This window comes from Neomonachus schauinslandi, chromosome X (genome assembly GCF_002201575.2).
Source record: "Neomonachus schauinslandi chromosome X, ASM220157v2, whole genome shotgun sequence".
In the NCBI taxonomy this organism is placed as follows: domain Eukaryota; kingdom Metazoa; phylum Chordata; class Mammalia; order Carnivora; family Phocidae; genus Neomonachus; species Neomonachus schauinslandi.
Genome location: NC_058419.1, coordinates 69,222,329 through 69,235,386, shown reverse-complemented (window position 1 = coordinate 69,235,386; position 13,058 = coordinate 69,222,329). Strand labels below are relative to the sequence as shown.

The following is a 13,058-nucleotide window of genomic DNA, read 5'->3' as shown; positions in this document are numbered from 1 at the left end:
ACACCAGACCACGGCGCATGCTGGGGGACTGTTGCACAAATATTTCTTGATCACTTACTATGGGCTAGTACGGGATCTCCAGGCTGGTTTCTGCTCCGGGGAGCTCTAAGGGAAGGCTCAAAACCAAACTGGCCATTAAATGTTGCCAGGGATAGTTGTCCCCAAGGCTCTTTTCTGCAGGAGGCTAGGCATTAGCACTGCCTAGGGAGCTTTTTAGAAACAGAAATTCCTGGAGATTCTGATTCCACCAGTGTGGGTGTGAGTGGAGGGTGGAGGTTAAGAGTTCTGGGTGTCAAACCACTGGAGTTCACAGTCGAACTCAAGTGAGTGACCTTGAGCTGCCAGTTCCTCACAGAATGAATGATGGGAAGGAACAGTGGGGCCTGCTTCACCGGCAGCAAGATGTTCTCTGCCTTCCTCCACCCCTTGGCAACAGGGTGTTTTTTGTTTTGTTTTTTTTTAATCCAGCAGCCCATTTATTCACTCAAGCTATGTATCAAGCTAGGTTTGAGATCCTACTGTGTACACAGCCTTGCGCTGGGCACCAGGGACCCCACAGTGACTAGACAGATGAGGAAGCTGTGGCCTGAATAGGAATGGGACTCATGCAGGTTCCAGATGGAGTCCGTGGCAGGGCCGGACTGGAATGCTGGGCTCTTTCCCCTAGACTCACAGGGCTTGTGACTGCGGGGGTGTGGGGCAAGGCTCACCCCACTCTTATTTTCCCCCCACCTGCTCTGATGGGCCACGACACAATCTGGGCTCGCCTATCCCTACCTGTGATGGCATGAGAAATTCTGGGGGTGCTAGAGACCTTATCTGCCCCCCCCCGAAGCAGAATGGGCAGCCCCGGGGCTCACTGAGACAGCCCACGGTGCCACAGCCCCGTCCCTCCCCGAGAAGGGGCAGTCAGCCACACACTCACACGTACTCGTCACCTTAAACTCGGGCCCTTAAACTCGGCAGGCCCTTCCCTGACGGGTGGAGCTTGCCCCCTGGCTGTTCTCCCAGAGCCTCCAGAGACAGTGGCCCTGATGCGTAGATCTGGCTGCTTTGGCAAAGACCCAGAATCCAGTCAGGTTGAGACTTGAGCTCCTCAAGGGGCTTCCTTGGGATGGGCATGGTGTATTAGAGGTGAGAGGGTATGGCTTTGGGGGTCACAAAGACCCGAGTCCCCCCATGGAACCTAATATCGCTGAGATTCAGATCCGTCAGCTCTCAAAGGAGACACATTATCTGCTGCATTGACTTGTTGTGGGAATGAAATGAGATTTGTTGGCAAAAGTGCCCGGTACACGGTCAAACATGCCGGTTCCCCGCCCCTCTTCCTTTCTCTTCCTCCCTCCCTCCCTCCCTCTTAAAGGGGCAAAGCAGATGTGCTTCTGAAACCGGGCTTTCTCTCTCATTGTGCTCCTGTAAGCTGGGGCGGGGGGAGGGTGGGCAGGACAGGGTGGACAGGCAGATCCAGGAAGCAGTAGGACCAAGGGAGTGGAGGCGGAGAGAGCTGACTACTGGGCAGCCGGGGAGCTGTGGAAAAGCTACTTTGCCCCTGTAAACCTTGGGCGATGTGAAAAACACTGGTACCTCCATAAACATTCCCACCCACTGTCCCGGGGGTGGGGGGGAAATTCCAGTTCATAGCCGGGAAACGTTAGCAAATCCAAGAATGGGATTCTGTTTCTTCTGACCCCGGAGTCTGTGAGGAGCCCTGAAATCTTGCTGGGACGATCTCTGCTGAACTGCTCTGGGCAAGTGTATTTAAAATTCGTCAGCGGCAAGCTCAGTCGTGTCCGGTAGCACCACCTAGTGCCCCAAAGTGGAAGGGCCCTCCCGCCTCAGCACCCCCCTCCCTTCTATGTCCTCTGTGTGCGCGCACGCGAGTGTGGTGGGGGCCAGGAGAGGTGCCGTTCTAGGATGATAGGACCGGGCCACTCGTACTTTCATATCCCAGGATGCGGAGAACTAATGCTGTTTTTCAAGATAACTAGTCTTTTTACCTCCCTCCCTCCCAACAACTGCCACCCCCAAGCGCGTAGGACTCTAGGTAGGTCCCTTGGGCCTTGCTGGGCCTCAGTTTCCTCATCTAAGGATTGCAAGGCTTCAGGCTAGGGTTGATTCAGGCAAGGTGCCTGGGAAATGATCTCTGACGCCTAGGGAGTGCTCATCTGTGTTTGCTCAATAACCCAGAGAGACGCAGTCTTTACACACCCTTTATATTTTTATTGAGGAGAAAGCTTTAGCATACAGAACGATTTCTTATCTTCACAACACAGTAATGCAACAATAACACGATAACAATAACACATTTGTTCCAAACGGGTTTCCTCCCGAGTCTCTGGGAATCCTTGGGCTGCCTTCATACCCCTGGCATGCATTTCCCCCCCCACCCCCCCACCCCGCTTTCAACCCAAGAGAGCACCCAAAGCCCATAGTTCTTCTTACAGCTCTTGTGGCTGTTACATCACAACAAATATTAAAGATCCGGGAAAGGTGGGGGAAGAGGGTCAAAGGGAAGCCCAAGCCCCCCCTGCCACCAGAGGGCCAGAAACCAGCTCACTGCTCATCCGCTCTTTCCCCGGCTGAGGCTACAAGGGCTCAGGGTGAGAGGCACCACGGGAACAGCAGGGCCTGTGCTGAAGGGTCCCTGGAGGTCGGGGTGCAAGGCACCTGTCCTTTGCACTTCTCCGGCAGGGACGTGGGCAGCAGGGCCAGCGTGTCGACCGTCAGCAAACAGGGTCCACAGCCTAGAAGGACAGCCGTTCCCCTTCTGGAACTCTCTCCTGAGGAAATAGCTGAAAAACAGAAAAAATTTTCTTTATGCGGTTGTTGACCACTGTACCGATGGGAATGGAGAACACCAGGCAACTGAAATGTCCAACAAATCAGGAGACTGCTTAAATAAATTATTCAGTATGCATGACTGCCTAGGTGGCAGCCATTTTAAATCCTGCTGATCAAGAGCTTACAGCATGATCTCAGCTTTGAAAAGACAGAGGGAGAACATGCCAGAAGGGCATCAAAGTGTTAACAGTACGCGCGTCTGTGTGGCCGGATTCTGGATGTCTGGGGGTGTTTTGGCCTTAACAGTTTTCTCTACTTTCCAAATTTTCTATTGTGATTATCTATTACTTTTCTCCTTGGAGGAGGGGGGAGCCTTTTTAAAAGGTAGCAACAGGTTCTAGGAACCCGGCTCCACGGATTCCTCAGGCTGAGAAGTGTGTTATAAACAAAAGGGGCTTCTTACCTCCCACTGACGAATAGAGACCTCACCAGAAACCAGCCGGAGGACTGGGTTTCTCTGTGACTCCTCTTCCTTCAGCTCCTTCCGCTTGCCTCCAGGCTCAAAATCCTAAGGCTGGGCTGAGGTTATCTGTCAGACTCCGGTGAGGAACAGGGGCATCATTTACTATGTTTTCTTCCCTCTAGCCACAGACACTTTGGCTGCACTTGTCCAGCTGCCAGGCACTGTGCAGGAAGCTCAGTGTGGAGGGCAGTTCGGGCCAGCAGCGGATCTGGCTGCCATTCTGGGGCCAGACTGACATAGTGTATGTTTTTCACTGCCGAAGCAGTGTTTTCTGGACCCGAGACAAGCAGCAGGACTCTTTATGGGCGGCCCTGGGTTCGTACCCAGAAGTCCCCGGAGTTATTAGGAGGCAGTCACCCTCTTAAGCCTCAGTGTCTAATCGAAGCCCAGCACCGGGCCATGGCTTGCCCCCCGCCCCCCATGTGAGAAACATGAGGACGTCCCAGCTGCAAGGCTGTAGACAGAACCTTCCTCTCTCCTCTCAGAACCAAGGAATCCTTGAAGTCGAAGTTAAAGAGCAGGCCTCGGGCCTTCTCTCTCTTTGGCAGTCCAGGAAAGAAAGGCCAGTCGGGCCTCCTCTGGCACCCCAAGGATGGCGAGTCTCCTGCAAAGGCCTTTGGCTGGGGGCTGCAGTCCAAGGCCCGGCCGGGGAAGGAGACCACCGTCCCTAAGGAAAGAGTCACTCCTTACAATGTCAAGCTGAGTTGTTGCTGCGGCTGCCTCCTCCTCCTCCCCCTCCTCTTACTCCCCCTCCGCTCCCCCTCCTCCTCCCTTTAGGCAACATCCAGAGAAGGGTTAGAGCCTGTAACCTTGGGCTCTGTCTGCTGGGGATGCCCGGGAAGGCAGTGTGGTGAGAGGAGAGGGTCCCGGGCTCGGTGAGCTGGTCCAGGGGCCCTGATGCAGGGGTCTGCGGGCCGGAGGAGCCAGCTTGCTGGGTCAGTCAAGAGCCCATCTCAGCCGTGTTGTCCGTTTCACATGTGACTTTGCACACACTCACTGGGCTGGATGCAGGGGTTCTCTTCAGGGCCCTTCTGCTGGGGGGGGGGGGGGTGGCAGAAATGTCGGCTACTCGTACATCTCTTGATACCATCCTGCTCTCTGTCGATTATATCGAGTCAGTGGCCTCAATGGCTTTAGGAGTTCGGCGTAGCCTGTCCTTTCGCTCGTGGGGGCAGATCAGTGAGGCATTGGGTGCAGTCCTGGTGAACCAGTCCGAGGATAAAACCGTAGAACACAGGGTGACTAAACGCAGGAGAGGTGAGGGTTAGGAACAACCAGAGGGGAAATTACAAGAGGGCGACCAGTTCTTTTATGGGAACAGGCCAGAAACCTGCTCTGTAGCTCGTGGCAAGACTGAGCAGAGCGCACTCCAGGAGGACAGCTACTGCTGATCCCTTCTTTCTCGGGTGGCCTTGCCTGGACACGTGTCACTCTCTGGTCACGGGTGCAAGACGCTCTGGAGTTCTGTAGGTCTTCTTCGGGCTCCACAGGTCTGGAACTCCCTCAAGTACTGGTCAGCAAATAGGGCAGGCGTGGCAGCGATAGCGGGGGCAGGGGACGCTGTAGAAGGGTGTGTTCTGCGCGGCGAGCTCGCCCCGGCTCTCACACGCGAATTCGGCCGCGGGCGGCCCGGTGGCCCCCCTGTCTCGGAGTGAGGCGGAACAGCACGGGGGGCCGCCTTCGAATTTGGCGTTGCCCCAGGCGACCCGCGCGGCGAATCAGCGGGGGCGAACTGTAGAAGGGCGAATTAGTGCCCGGAAGGCCCTCCAGGAGCGGGACGCGATTCTGGTTCCTCCTCCTGCTGGGCTGCACTATGGGAGGCGAAGCATCTAGGAAATTCTCGTGGTAGTAGCCAGTGGTCTGGGAAGACGCGTGGGCAACGGTCGGCTCCATCTCCATCATCTCGTCCAGGTCATCGTCTTGGGTCTCATCCTCTGACTCTGGTTCCGGCTCCTGGTCCCCCTCCTGGTCGGCGTCGGGATCTGGCTGTGGGACCGGGCACACAAATTCACCCTTGTTCTCTTCATCCTTGACTGTCTCCACGTCCACCTCCTCGTCCACGTCCACCTCCTCGTCCTCGTCCTCCTCTTCCTTCTCTTCCAGTTTCTTCTTCATCTCCTCCAGCTGCTTCTTCCGCATCTCTTCCTGCTTCTTCCTCTTCTCCTCCTCCTCCCTCGCCTCCTCCTGAAGAGCTCTCACGCGCCTCCGCTGCTCCCTGTCGTAAAGCCTGCGCCTGCGTGTCTCTTCATCTTCGTCACTGTGGAAATCTTCCTCATCACTGTCTTCGTTAGGGTCCGCAGCGAAAGGGAAGAAGATGTTGCGGACCCCCGGGAGCGGGATCGGCTTGGGCACGCGCACTTTCCTCTCTATCTCCACACACTCGAGAATCAGCTCATCCAGGTCGGCCATTTCAGTGGACCATAAGAGCTCCTTGCGGAAGAATTCTGACAGGCCTTTAAGGAACTGGTTTTGAAGGCGGCAGTCATCCCAAGACAAGAACTGGGCCAGGAACTGAAAAGCATCTGCATAGCTGCCTAGGGTACAGTGGCCCTGCCTGAGCTTGCGGATGGCCTTTTTAGCCACGCTCGGGGGGATGGGGCCGCAGAATTCCTTGCGGATCTCATCCAGGAAGCGTGGGAAGTTGGCACGCAGGGGGCTTCCTTCCCGGGTGACCGAGATGGCCCAGTTCTTGGCTTGGCCCGCGAAAAAGGAGATCAGAAAGGCCACCCGCTCGGCGCCCCCGGGGAAATGATCCTCGTGGTCAGCTATGAAGGTCTCTAGCTTCATCAGGAATTCGGCCAGGTAGACCGGGTCGCCCGAGAAGGGCTCTAACTCGGGCCGCTCCAGCGGCGGCAGAGGAGGCTGCGCGGGCAGCTCCTTGGCTGGGGGCGGGGGCAGCGCCGGCGGGGGCGGGATGGCCAGCGGGGGAGGGTCGACGGGCGCGTCGGAGGTACCGCAGTCCTGGATCACGCTAATCAACAGTTCGTCCGAGGCGTACTCGGGCTCCGCGCGAGGGGGGGGCCAGCACAAGAAAGGCAGCTCCCCCTCGGGAACTGCGTCGATCTCGCTGAGCGGGAACTCAAAGTTCTCCTCGGCAAGGACGGGCACCACCGGCACTGGCCAGCGGATGTAGCTCGACACGTTGCCCCGCAAGGAGTTAACCTCGGCTAGGGCTCTTCCGAGCTGAAGGCCCAGATTGGCATTCTCCCCGCGAAGGGCATTTAATTCTTCTCGCAGGGCCACGTTCGCCATGCGCAGGCTGTTTAGATTTCCGGCGGCCTCGGACATCAGGATTAGCTCAGGGGCCCCGGGTCTGAGGGCGGGGGCGCAGGCGGAGGGGGGTGGGGAGCTGGAGGCCGCGAGAGGAGGCTGAAATGCGGCGGCGGGGCGCGTGCGGGGGGAGGGGAGCGGAGCGCCGCGGCGGGGCGCGGGAGAGGCCGAGCCACACCCACTGGGGCGAGCACGGAGGGCGGGCGCTCCGGGCGGAGGGCCCAGCGGCTCGGCCCGGGGCGCTTTACCTCGTCCCGGGGATCGGATCGGAGAGGGCGGGCGGGCAGCGGCGGGAGCCGGGAGGCGCCGGGAGCCGAGGACGCGGGCGGCGGGCGGCGGGCGGCGGGCGGCAGGCGGCGGCGGGGCGAGCGGAGGCTGGCGGAGCGGGAGGGAGTGCACTGCGGCAGGATCTGTCGAGGAAAAATCTTGCGGTTGGCGAGTCCCCGCCTTTTAAGCGCAGCGTCGTGCCGCCCCCCCCCCCCCGGGGGGGGGGGTCTTAGGGAGCGGGGGGCGCCCCCTGGCCCCGCCCCCCCCCCCCCCCCCCCCCCCGCCTGCGCCTCTCACTGACTCTCTCCTTCCCTAGCTGCAGCTAACTCGGGTCGGGAAAACGCGACAGCGACTGCCCACTCGAGGTCGTCATGGCGACAGCCAGTGAACGTGTTCCTCTCCTCGGGCAGGCCCCCGAGTGTAGAGGAGCTGCTTCGAGAGGCGCAGCTCAATCTCCAGAGCCTGTTGCAAGGTACTGAGAGGGAGGGGGGCTGCGGCCGGAGCCCACAGGCGAGATGCGCAGCGGCTGGAGGGAGGCGCAGAAGAAAGAGGACAGGGACCAGCGAGAGAAAAAAAAGAGAGAGAGAACGGTTGAAACCCCACTGAAAAACAAAAAAACACACAGTTTCCCATCTTTTTACCTTCCAGACTAAAGGATTCGAGAGGGTTCGGTTTCTCCTGGCTGTTTACTCGCCTTTATTTTTCAGTTCAGGAGGCCGCGGGGGGGGGGGGGGGGGGGGTGGGCGGGGGGGGAAGAGGGGCAAAGGTCAAGCCATTTATAAAGGGAGCTGGGTGAGAGACTCCCACAGGGTGGGCTCACAGACCTTTTAGACCCTCTCTTGCCACGTCACCCGTGCCTTTGGAATCCTCACACCCAAGGACAATGGAGGCATCTGCAGGGTCTCCCCCTCCGGGCTTCACCCACTCTGCTCTTGCCACAACCTGTCCGTGTGTCTCCTGGGGAGCACCTGCCTCATCAGAGTAAGCCCGACAGGGACGCCTGAGTGGCTCTGTCGGTTGAGCTTGAGCGTCCAACTCTCTATCTCAGCTCAGGTCTTGATCTCAGGATTGTGGGTTCGGTCCCTGCATTGGGCTCCATGGTGGGCGTGGAGCCTACTTTAAAAACAAACAACAAAAAACAAAAAGGAAGCCCGATACCCAGCACCCAGAGCTCTCCTCATCCCCAATTCCCAGCCCATTGTCTTTGGAGTATACAGATGAGCACGCTGTACACAAAGCTGGGTCCACACGACCCGGACACACAGCCCAGTCCTGGTGCCTGAGCAGTCAGACTGTGCATGCACCAGGCAGAGTGAGAAAACCCAGACTCTGAAATCGGACAGAGCTAGAATCTCATTCCCACCCCTCACCTAACTAGCTGTGGGATGTTATGCAGAGTACCCAAAGCTTCAGATGAATCAGTCATCTTTAAAGTGAGATTCCAGTTCCCCACGCGGCACAGTTTTGTGAGAATTAAAAATGGTATGTAACCTGCTCAGCAAGAGTATCTTGCAGCTGGAGAGACCCCGATAAGATGCACCGTCAACTCCCGGTACGTGTCCTTTGGAACACAGGCTTAGCTGGGCACAATATTAAAGTTAACACAAAGGAGAAAACAGTGCGGTCGCTGATAGGCCCTTACAAGACAAAAACCAGACACCTTGACCAGAGGGATTTAGCCTATGTAAGTGGCAAAGAGATTAAAACTCAGTGCTATGAGAGAGACAACTGGGGTGTCACAGTATCTGGACGGAGGTTACAAGGGACGTGCATATGTCAAAATTCACTGAGCTGTGCACTGCAGGTTTGTACACCCTGCTGTAGGTAAGTCATATCTCCATGAAGTAATTAATACAAATAAAATCTCAGTGGTAGTCGCAAGCTCCGTACCTACTCCAGGCACTCACTGTCCCACTGAGGCCTCTCTTCCAGGCCCAGAAGCCCTTCCTCAATGTCTTCCAACCTCCAAACCGTACACTTTCTTCACAGTCCTCTTCTTGCCTCATTCAAAACCCTTTAACACTAGTTCTACACTTAGCTCATTCCCTTCGTGAGCACTCCCGCGAGCCACCTTGGGCCATCCAGCTCCAGAGGACTTGTATCGTTCTGAAGTGCTTTTTCTTTCATTTGTTCATTCATTTACTCATTCACCTACTAGTCCCGGGCTTATCACTTGTCCGCCTAACCAGATCGAACTTCTCGACAGAAAGAATCACATCTCTTAGTACCCTTGTGTTTCCAGAAGCAGCCGGCACAGAGCTGGATCCCCAAGAGGTGCTCCGTAGGCATTTGTTGAGTGAACGTTAAGTGTGAGAAGAAGTCTTGTCAGCTCTCGTTTATCCATACCAACGAAGGTTAACTCTTATGGAGAGTAGAAAATGGTAGCTGGGCCACCCAACTGGACTCCAGCCAAAACCCTCGCCTCCCTTGCCAGGGCAGTGGTGGTGACCTTAGAGAAGCAAGATTCCAAGGGACACCATGAGCCTTGCGTTCAGATAAGAGAGGAGCTGCCATGCAGAAAAGGAGTCAGTGTGCTCTGTGTTGCCACCATGGGCAGATTTAGGACCGGTGGGTGGAGGAAATCTAGAGGGAGGCGGATTTCACCTCAGGATAAGGAAGAGCTTTCCTGCCATGCCTGGCAGCCCCAACTGTCCTTGGATGGAATGAGCTGCCTTGGGAGGACGGCAGCTCCCCTTCTCTGCAGGTCTGTGTGGAGGCTGAAGAAGCATCTAGAAGGGCTGCTGAGGAGGAACTCTGAGCCCAGAAGGGGGTGTTGGACCAGAGAACTTTTGAGGCCCCCCGGACTCCCAAGTCTCTATGAGTCTTAAAGTCTTTGTTCAGGTGTGCAGAGAGCCCCACCCCTGTTGGTCCTTTGCTCTCTCCTGTTCCTCATCTACTCATCGAACTCATCACTTCAGTGAAGCCCATTCAAATCTTGTGCATCCCTCCTATTCTCTGACAATGCCCTTCCACTTCTCCTTCCTTCCCGGCCACTACCTCTGCCTTCCCTCTCCCTCACCTTAGCCCCCCTGGACCTGACACAACCCACAGTGGGACTAAGGTGCAGGGAACCAGGCCCTCGGAGGCTCAGATGAGAGTTCTTGAGATCCAGGGGAGCCCTCCACATTGGACTTCCCAGTGCAAATTTCTTCCTGCTTCACACAGGTCCTTTCCCTGGTAGGCTTGCAGAAAACCTGAGGAGCTGCAGGGCTTCAGAGAAAGGTGTCTGCACCCTGAGGCTCTCCTCTAAGTTGAGCCCCTAAGGTGGGGGCCGGCAAGACACGGGCTTGGTCTGCGAACCAGCGCAACTCGACTCTACCGACTCTCTTTTCTCCTCGGCCCTCGCAGTCCTGGGAAGTAGGCATTTTTCCGTTTCCGAAGCCAGAGGCTCGGACGCTGGGCCAAACCGTAAAGAAACAAGGCAAGTCAGGCCTGGCAGCTAAAGCAGGAGCCCCAGCTTGCGGTCCTCTCCCAGCCCGGTGCTTGGCCGTGGCCCCTAGAGTGTGTATCCACTGTGCTGTTTTTCAGAAGAATATGAGGAACGGTACCCGGAGGCCAGACTTCTGGGGCAGACCTTCCGCTCTGCTGATGAGGCCCCTGAGCCCACTCCTAGCCCAAGGCCCCAGGCTGGCAGGCGTCTGGAGTTTGTGCTGATGGTGAGTTGCCTCTTCCTCCCACCTGTGAGAGCCAGCGTGGGCAGAGAGCTCTCTGCGCTCATTGACAGCGGCCTTCGAGCTGCGTACCTTACCCACCGGAAGCTGCTGCTCACCTCTGCTTGCCAGCAGAGCTACCCTGAGGCCCTGCCGAGATGGGCCCCACACAGCAGGTGTCTGGCCTGGCAGCCCGTCCACAATTTCCTGCCTACCAGACGAAGCCTCCGACCACCCTGTCTAGACAGCCATCCCGTGGGCACGGCTCATCCCGTCGGGAGCACACCCTTTCCATCACCTTCTTTCCCAACAGCCTACAAAACGGCAGCCGAGTGAGGATGAGACTACCACCCAGGGTGTGAGGGCCCCCGAGGCCTCCCTGAGCCTGTCTACCACAGCCGCCAAGCAAGCTGCCTGGAATAGCCCCTCCCCTCTGCCCATCCTAGAGGAGAAGCGGTGGCTTCAGCCTTGCTCCACGCACTCTGACATTGTGCCCATCAACATCTCTGGTAGAGTTGCTTAGCACCACCTCTGTTTGCTTCCCTCCATGCCAACTACAGACCATCCTCTCCAAATGCACTGGGTGCTGGGGGAGGGAGCGAGACTTTTCTCTGCTGCTGGCTCACCCTGCACTGTCAAGGTCATGGCTCTTGGCCCGGGGGGGGGGGGGGGAGATGAAGGCATGCAGATGAGGGGGCTCTCGCTGCTCTTTCTTCACTCTGTCCTGGCACTGCCACGCTAACCGAGCCCCTTTGAGAGCAAACAAATTCCTCTTAACAGAAAACGCTAGGACTCTGTGAATGTGTGGGCTCTTCGGAACGTCCGTGGGAACTTAAAGTTTGTGAGCTAGGTTTCGTTTGGGGAGAGAGAACTTCTCGTGCCAGAAGCCAGCTTGGTAGCACCCAGATAGGAGTCGGAGTCGAAGTGTGAGGTTTGTAGTGTTGGTGGTCAGAGGGAGGATCCCACCAGGGACACAGAGCTGGGGCCTCGTGGCACTTCCAGTAGACACTCGGTCTGCTAGAGAGGTGGGCTTCTTCACCTTGTGCGGCAAGTGTTTGAGAAGGGAAGTAATAGAAAGAGACCAAGGCAAATGCGGCTCAGCTGGCTGTGATTTGGGGGCACGGGGCACCCTAGACCATGCCCGTTATTAACTCATGCTCCACACTCCACCAGCTGTACATGGAAGAGGAGGAGGGTCCGTCATTTCAGAAGGAGATAGGGCCAGCGACCTGATGACATGAAGCCCTCCTAACTTAAAGGGACCACGGGCCCCCTGGGAGCCAGCACTGGCCAGTGGTATGCTGGAGAAAAAGTTGCTGAAGGCCATGAGGGCAGGTCTGGCCACGTGTGGTAGCTCTCCCTGAACATGGGGGCATTCGGCGCCACCCGCATCCCCTCGGCAAATCAGAGGCAGAGCTCAGAGCCTAGGGAGATGCACCAGGAGGAATGAGGGCCGGGAAGAGAGACTCGCCAAGTGAAGGCGGGCGCTTTGTCTTTAAACTTCCACCTTACTCTCAGTGAGCCTGGCCCTGAGTTTTGCCCGCAGAGCCCCTTGCTGGGGGCAGGGTGGGCAGTGGGTTACATATGCAGCCACGGGGCCGAGAGGGGAGGGTCTGGTGAGCCCGCTGTCGCTGCGGAATGAGAGACAGCGCGGGGAACAGCGTGCCTCACCCCACGCCTGCCCCAGCAATTCCCCTGGAGCAAAGACTGACCCAGGGTTTCGAGAGAAATAGATCTCAATCACTACACAGGGGTGAACGTTGATAAAATGTGATCAGGTGACTGGAGGACAGACTAGCAGGCTGCTTCCTGGATGGTGGGGGGCCAGTGGGGCAGCTTCTTGGAGGCCCTGTCCTTACTGGCCCATACAAAGGCTTTCTTTGAGAAACGATTACAATCAAGCAACATCTAGTCTCAACCTGTCTCTCTACTCCGGTGGTTCTCACCCCGGGCTGCACATCTGAATGATCAGTCATCCGGGGAATTCAAGAAAAATGTTTCTATCGGGGTCCTACAGCCCGAGACTTCAGTGTCCTTGATGGGGTTCAGATACTAGGGTTTCAAAAGCTGCTCAGTTGGATTTGATATGCAGCCAGGGTTGAAAGCCCTGGCTCTCGGCCACCTAGGACTCACAGGTGACCCAGGGTGCGACCTGTGAAAGCCCACATGTATGTCTTGGGGCTGCGGGTGCCCGGGGCCAAATTGGGAGGGATGAGGAAGAAGGGCCACTTGCCTGGACTCTGTTCATGCTCATCGCTACTGCCGTCATCCCTTCTGTGCACCTCAGACTGATTTCCACTGTGCTGTAAACAGAAACCAGGATGCACCCAAGTGTCTTTATTTTGGCTACAGGGCAACAGTTTGATAAACACGCAAGTTTGCGACACTCGTTGTTTAACACAGAGACAGCCGTGAACCCCAAATCCACCCTGAGGCGGAGGCGGACCATTATTGGATTCTCTAACTTTTCCCAGCGAGACCAAGGTGACCCCACCACAGCTGATGCCCCAGACCCTTCCCCTCGTTCACTTCTACCAGCCCTGCCCCCCCGGAATAATTCAGAGTGC

General features: G+C 57.1%; 2 protein-coding genes across 3 annotated transcripts in view; one reads left to right on the top strand and one right to left on the bottom strand.

Moving 5' to 3' along the window:
• NHSL2 (NHS like 2) overlaps nucleotides 1-13,058 on the top strand; it is a 246,412-nt gene that overhangs the window by 226,676 nt on the left and 6,678 nt on the right. Inside the window, exons 2-5 of the mRNA XM_044911794.1 lie at nucleotides 7,158-7,313; nucleotides 10,370-10,497; nucleotides 10,805-11,000; nucleotides 12,844-12,975. Coding sequence (XP_044767729.1) covers nucleotides 7,158-7,313; nucleotides 10,370-10,497; nucleotides 10,805-11,000; nucleotides 12,844-12,975 — 612 coding nt within the window. The remainder of the gene's footprint in view (nucleotides 1-7,157; nucleotides 7,314-10,369; nucleotides 10,498-10,804; nucleotides 11,001-12,843; nucleotides 12,976-13,058) is intronic.
• RTL5 (retrotransposon Gag like 5) lies at nucleotides 2,402-6,900 on the bottom strand. 2 transcript variants are annotated; one of them, XM_044911795.1, is made up of 2 exons: nucleotides 3,245-6,900; nucleotides 2,402-2,792 (listed from the first exon to the last, which is right to left on the bottom strand). In XM_044911795.1, exon 1 carries the CDS (start codon nucleotides 6,590-6,592, stop codon nucleotides 4,907-4,909), a length of 1,686 nt encoding a protein of 561 aa, XP_044767730.1. In that variant the 5' UTR covers nucleotides 6,593-6,900; the 3' UTR covers nucleotides 2,402-2,792; nucleotides 3,245-4,906. The 2 variants fall into 2 exon arrangements, with proteins under 2 accessions (XP_044767730.1, XP_021536344.1); XM_021680669.2 differs by having other exon boundaries at nucleotides 3,271-6,900.

Excerpts from the sequence above, each read along its gene's own strand:
- RTL5 (XM_044911795.1), bottom strand. The coding sequence starts at position 6,592 with ATGTCCGAGGCCGCCGGAAATCTAAACAGCCTGCGCATGGCGAACGTG.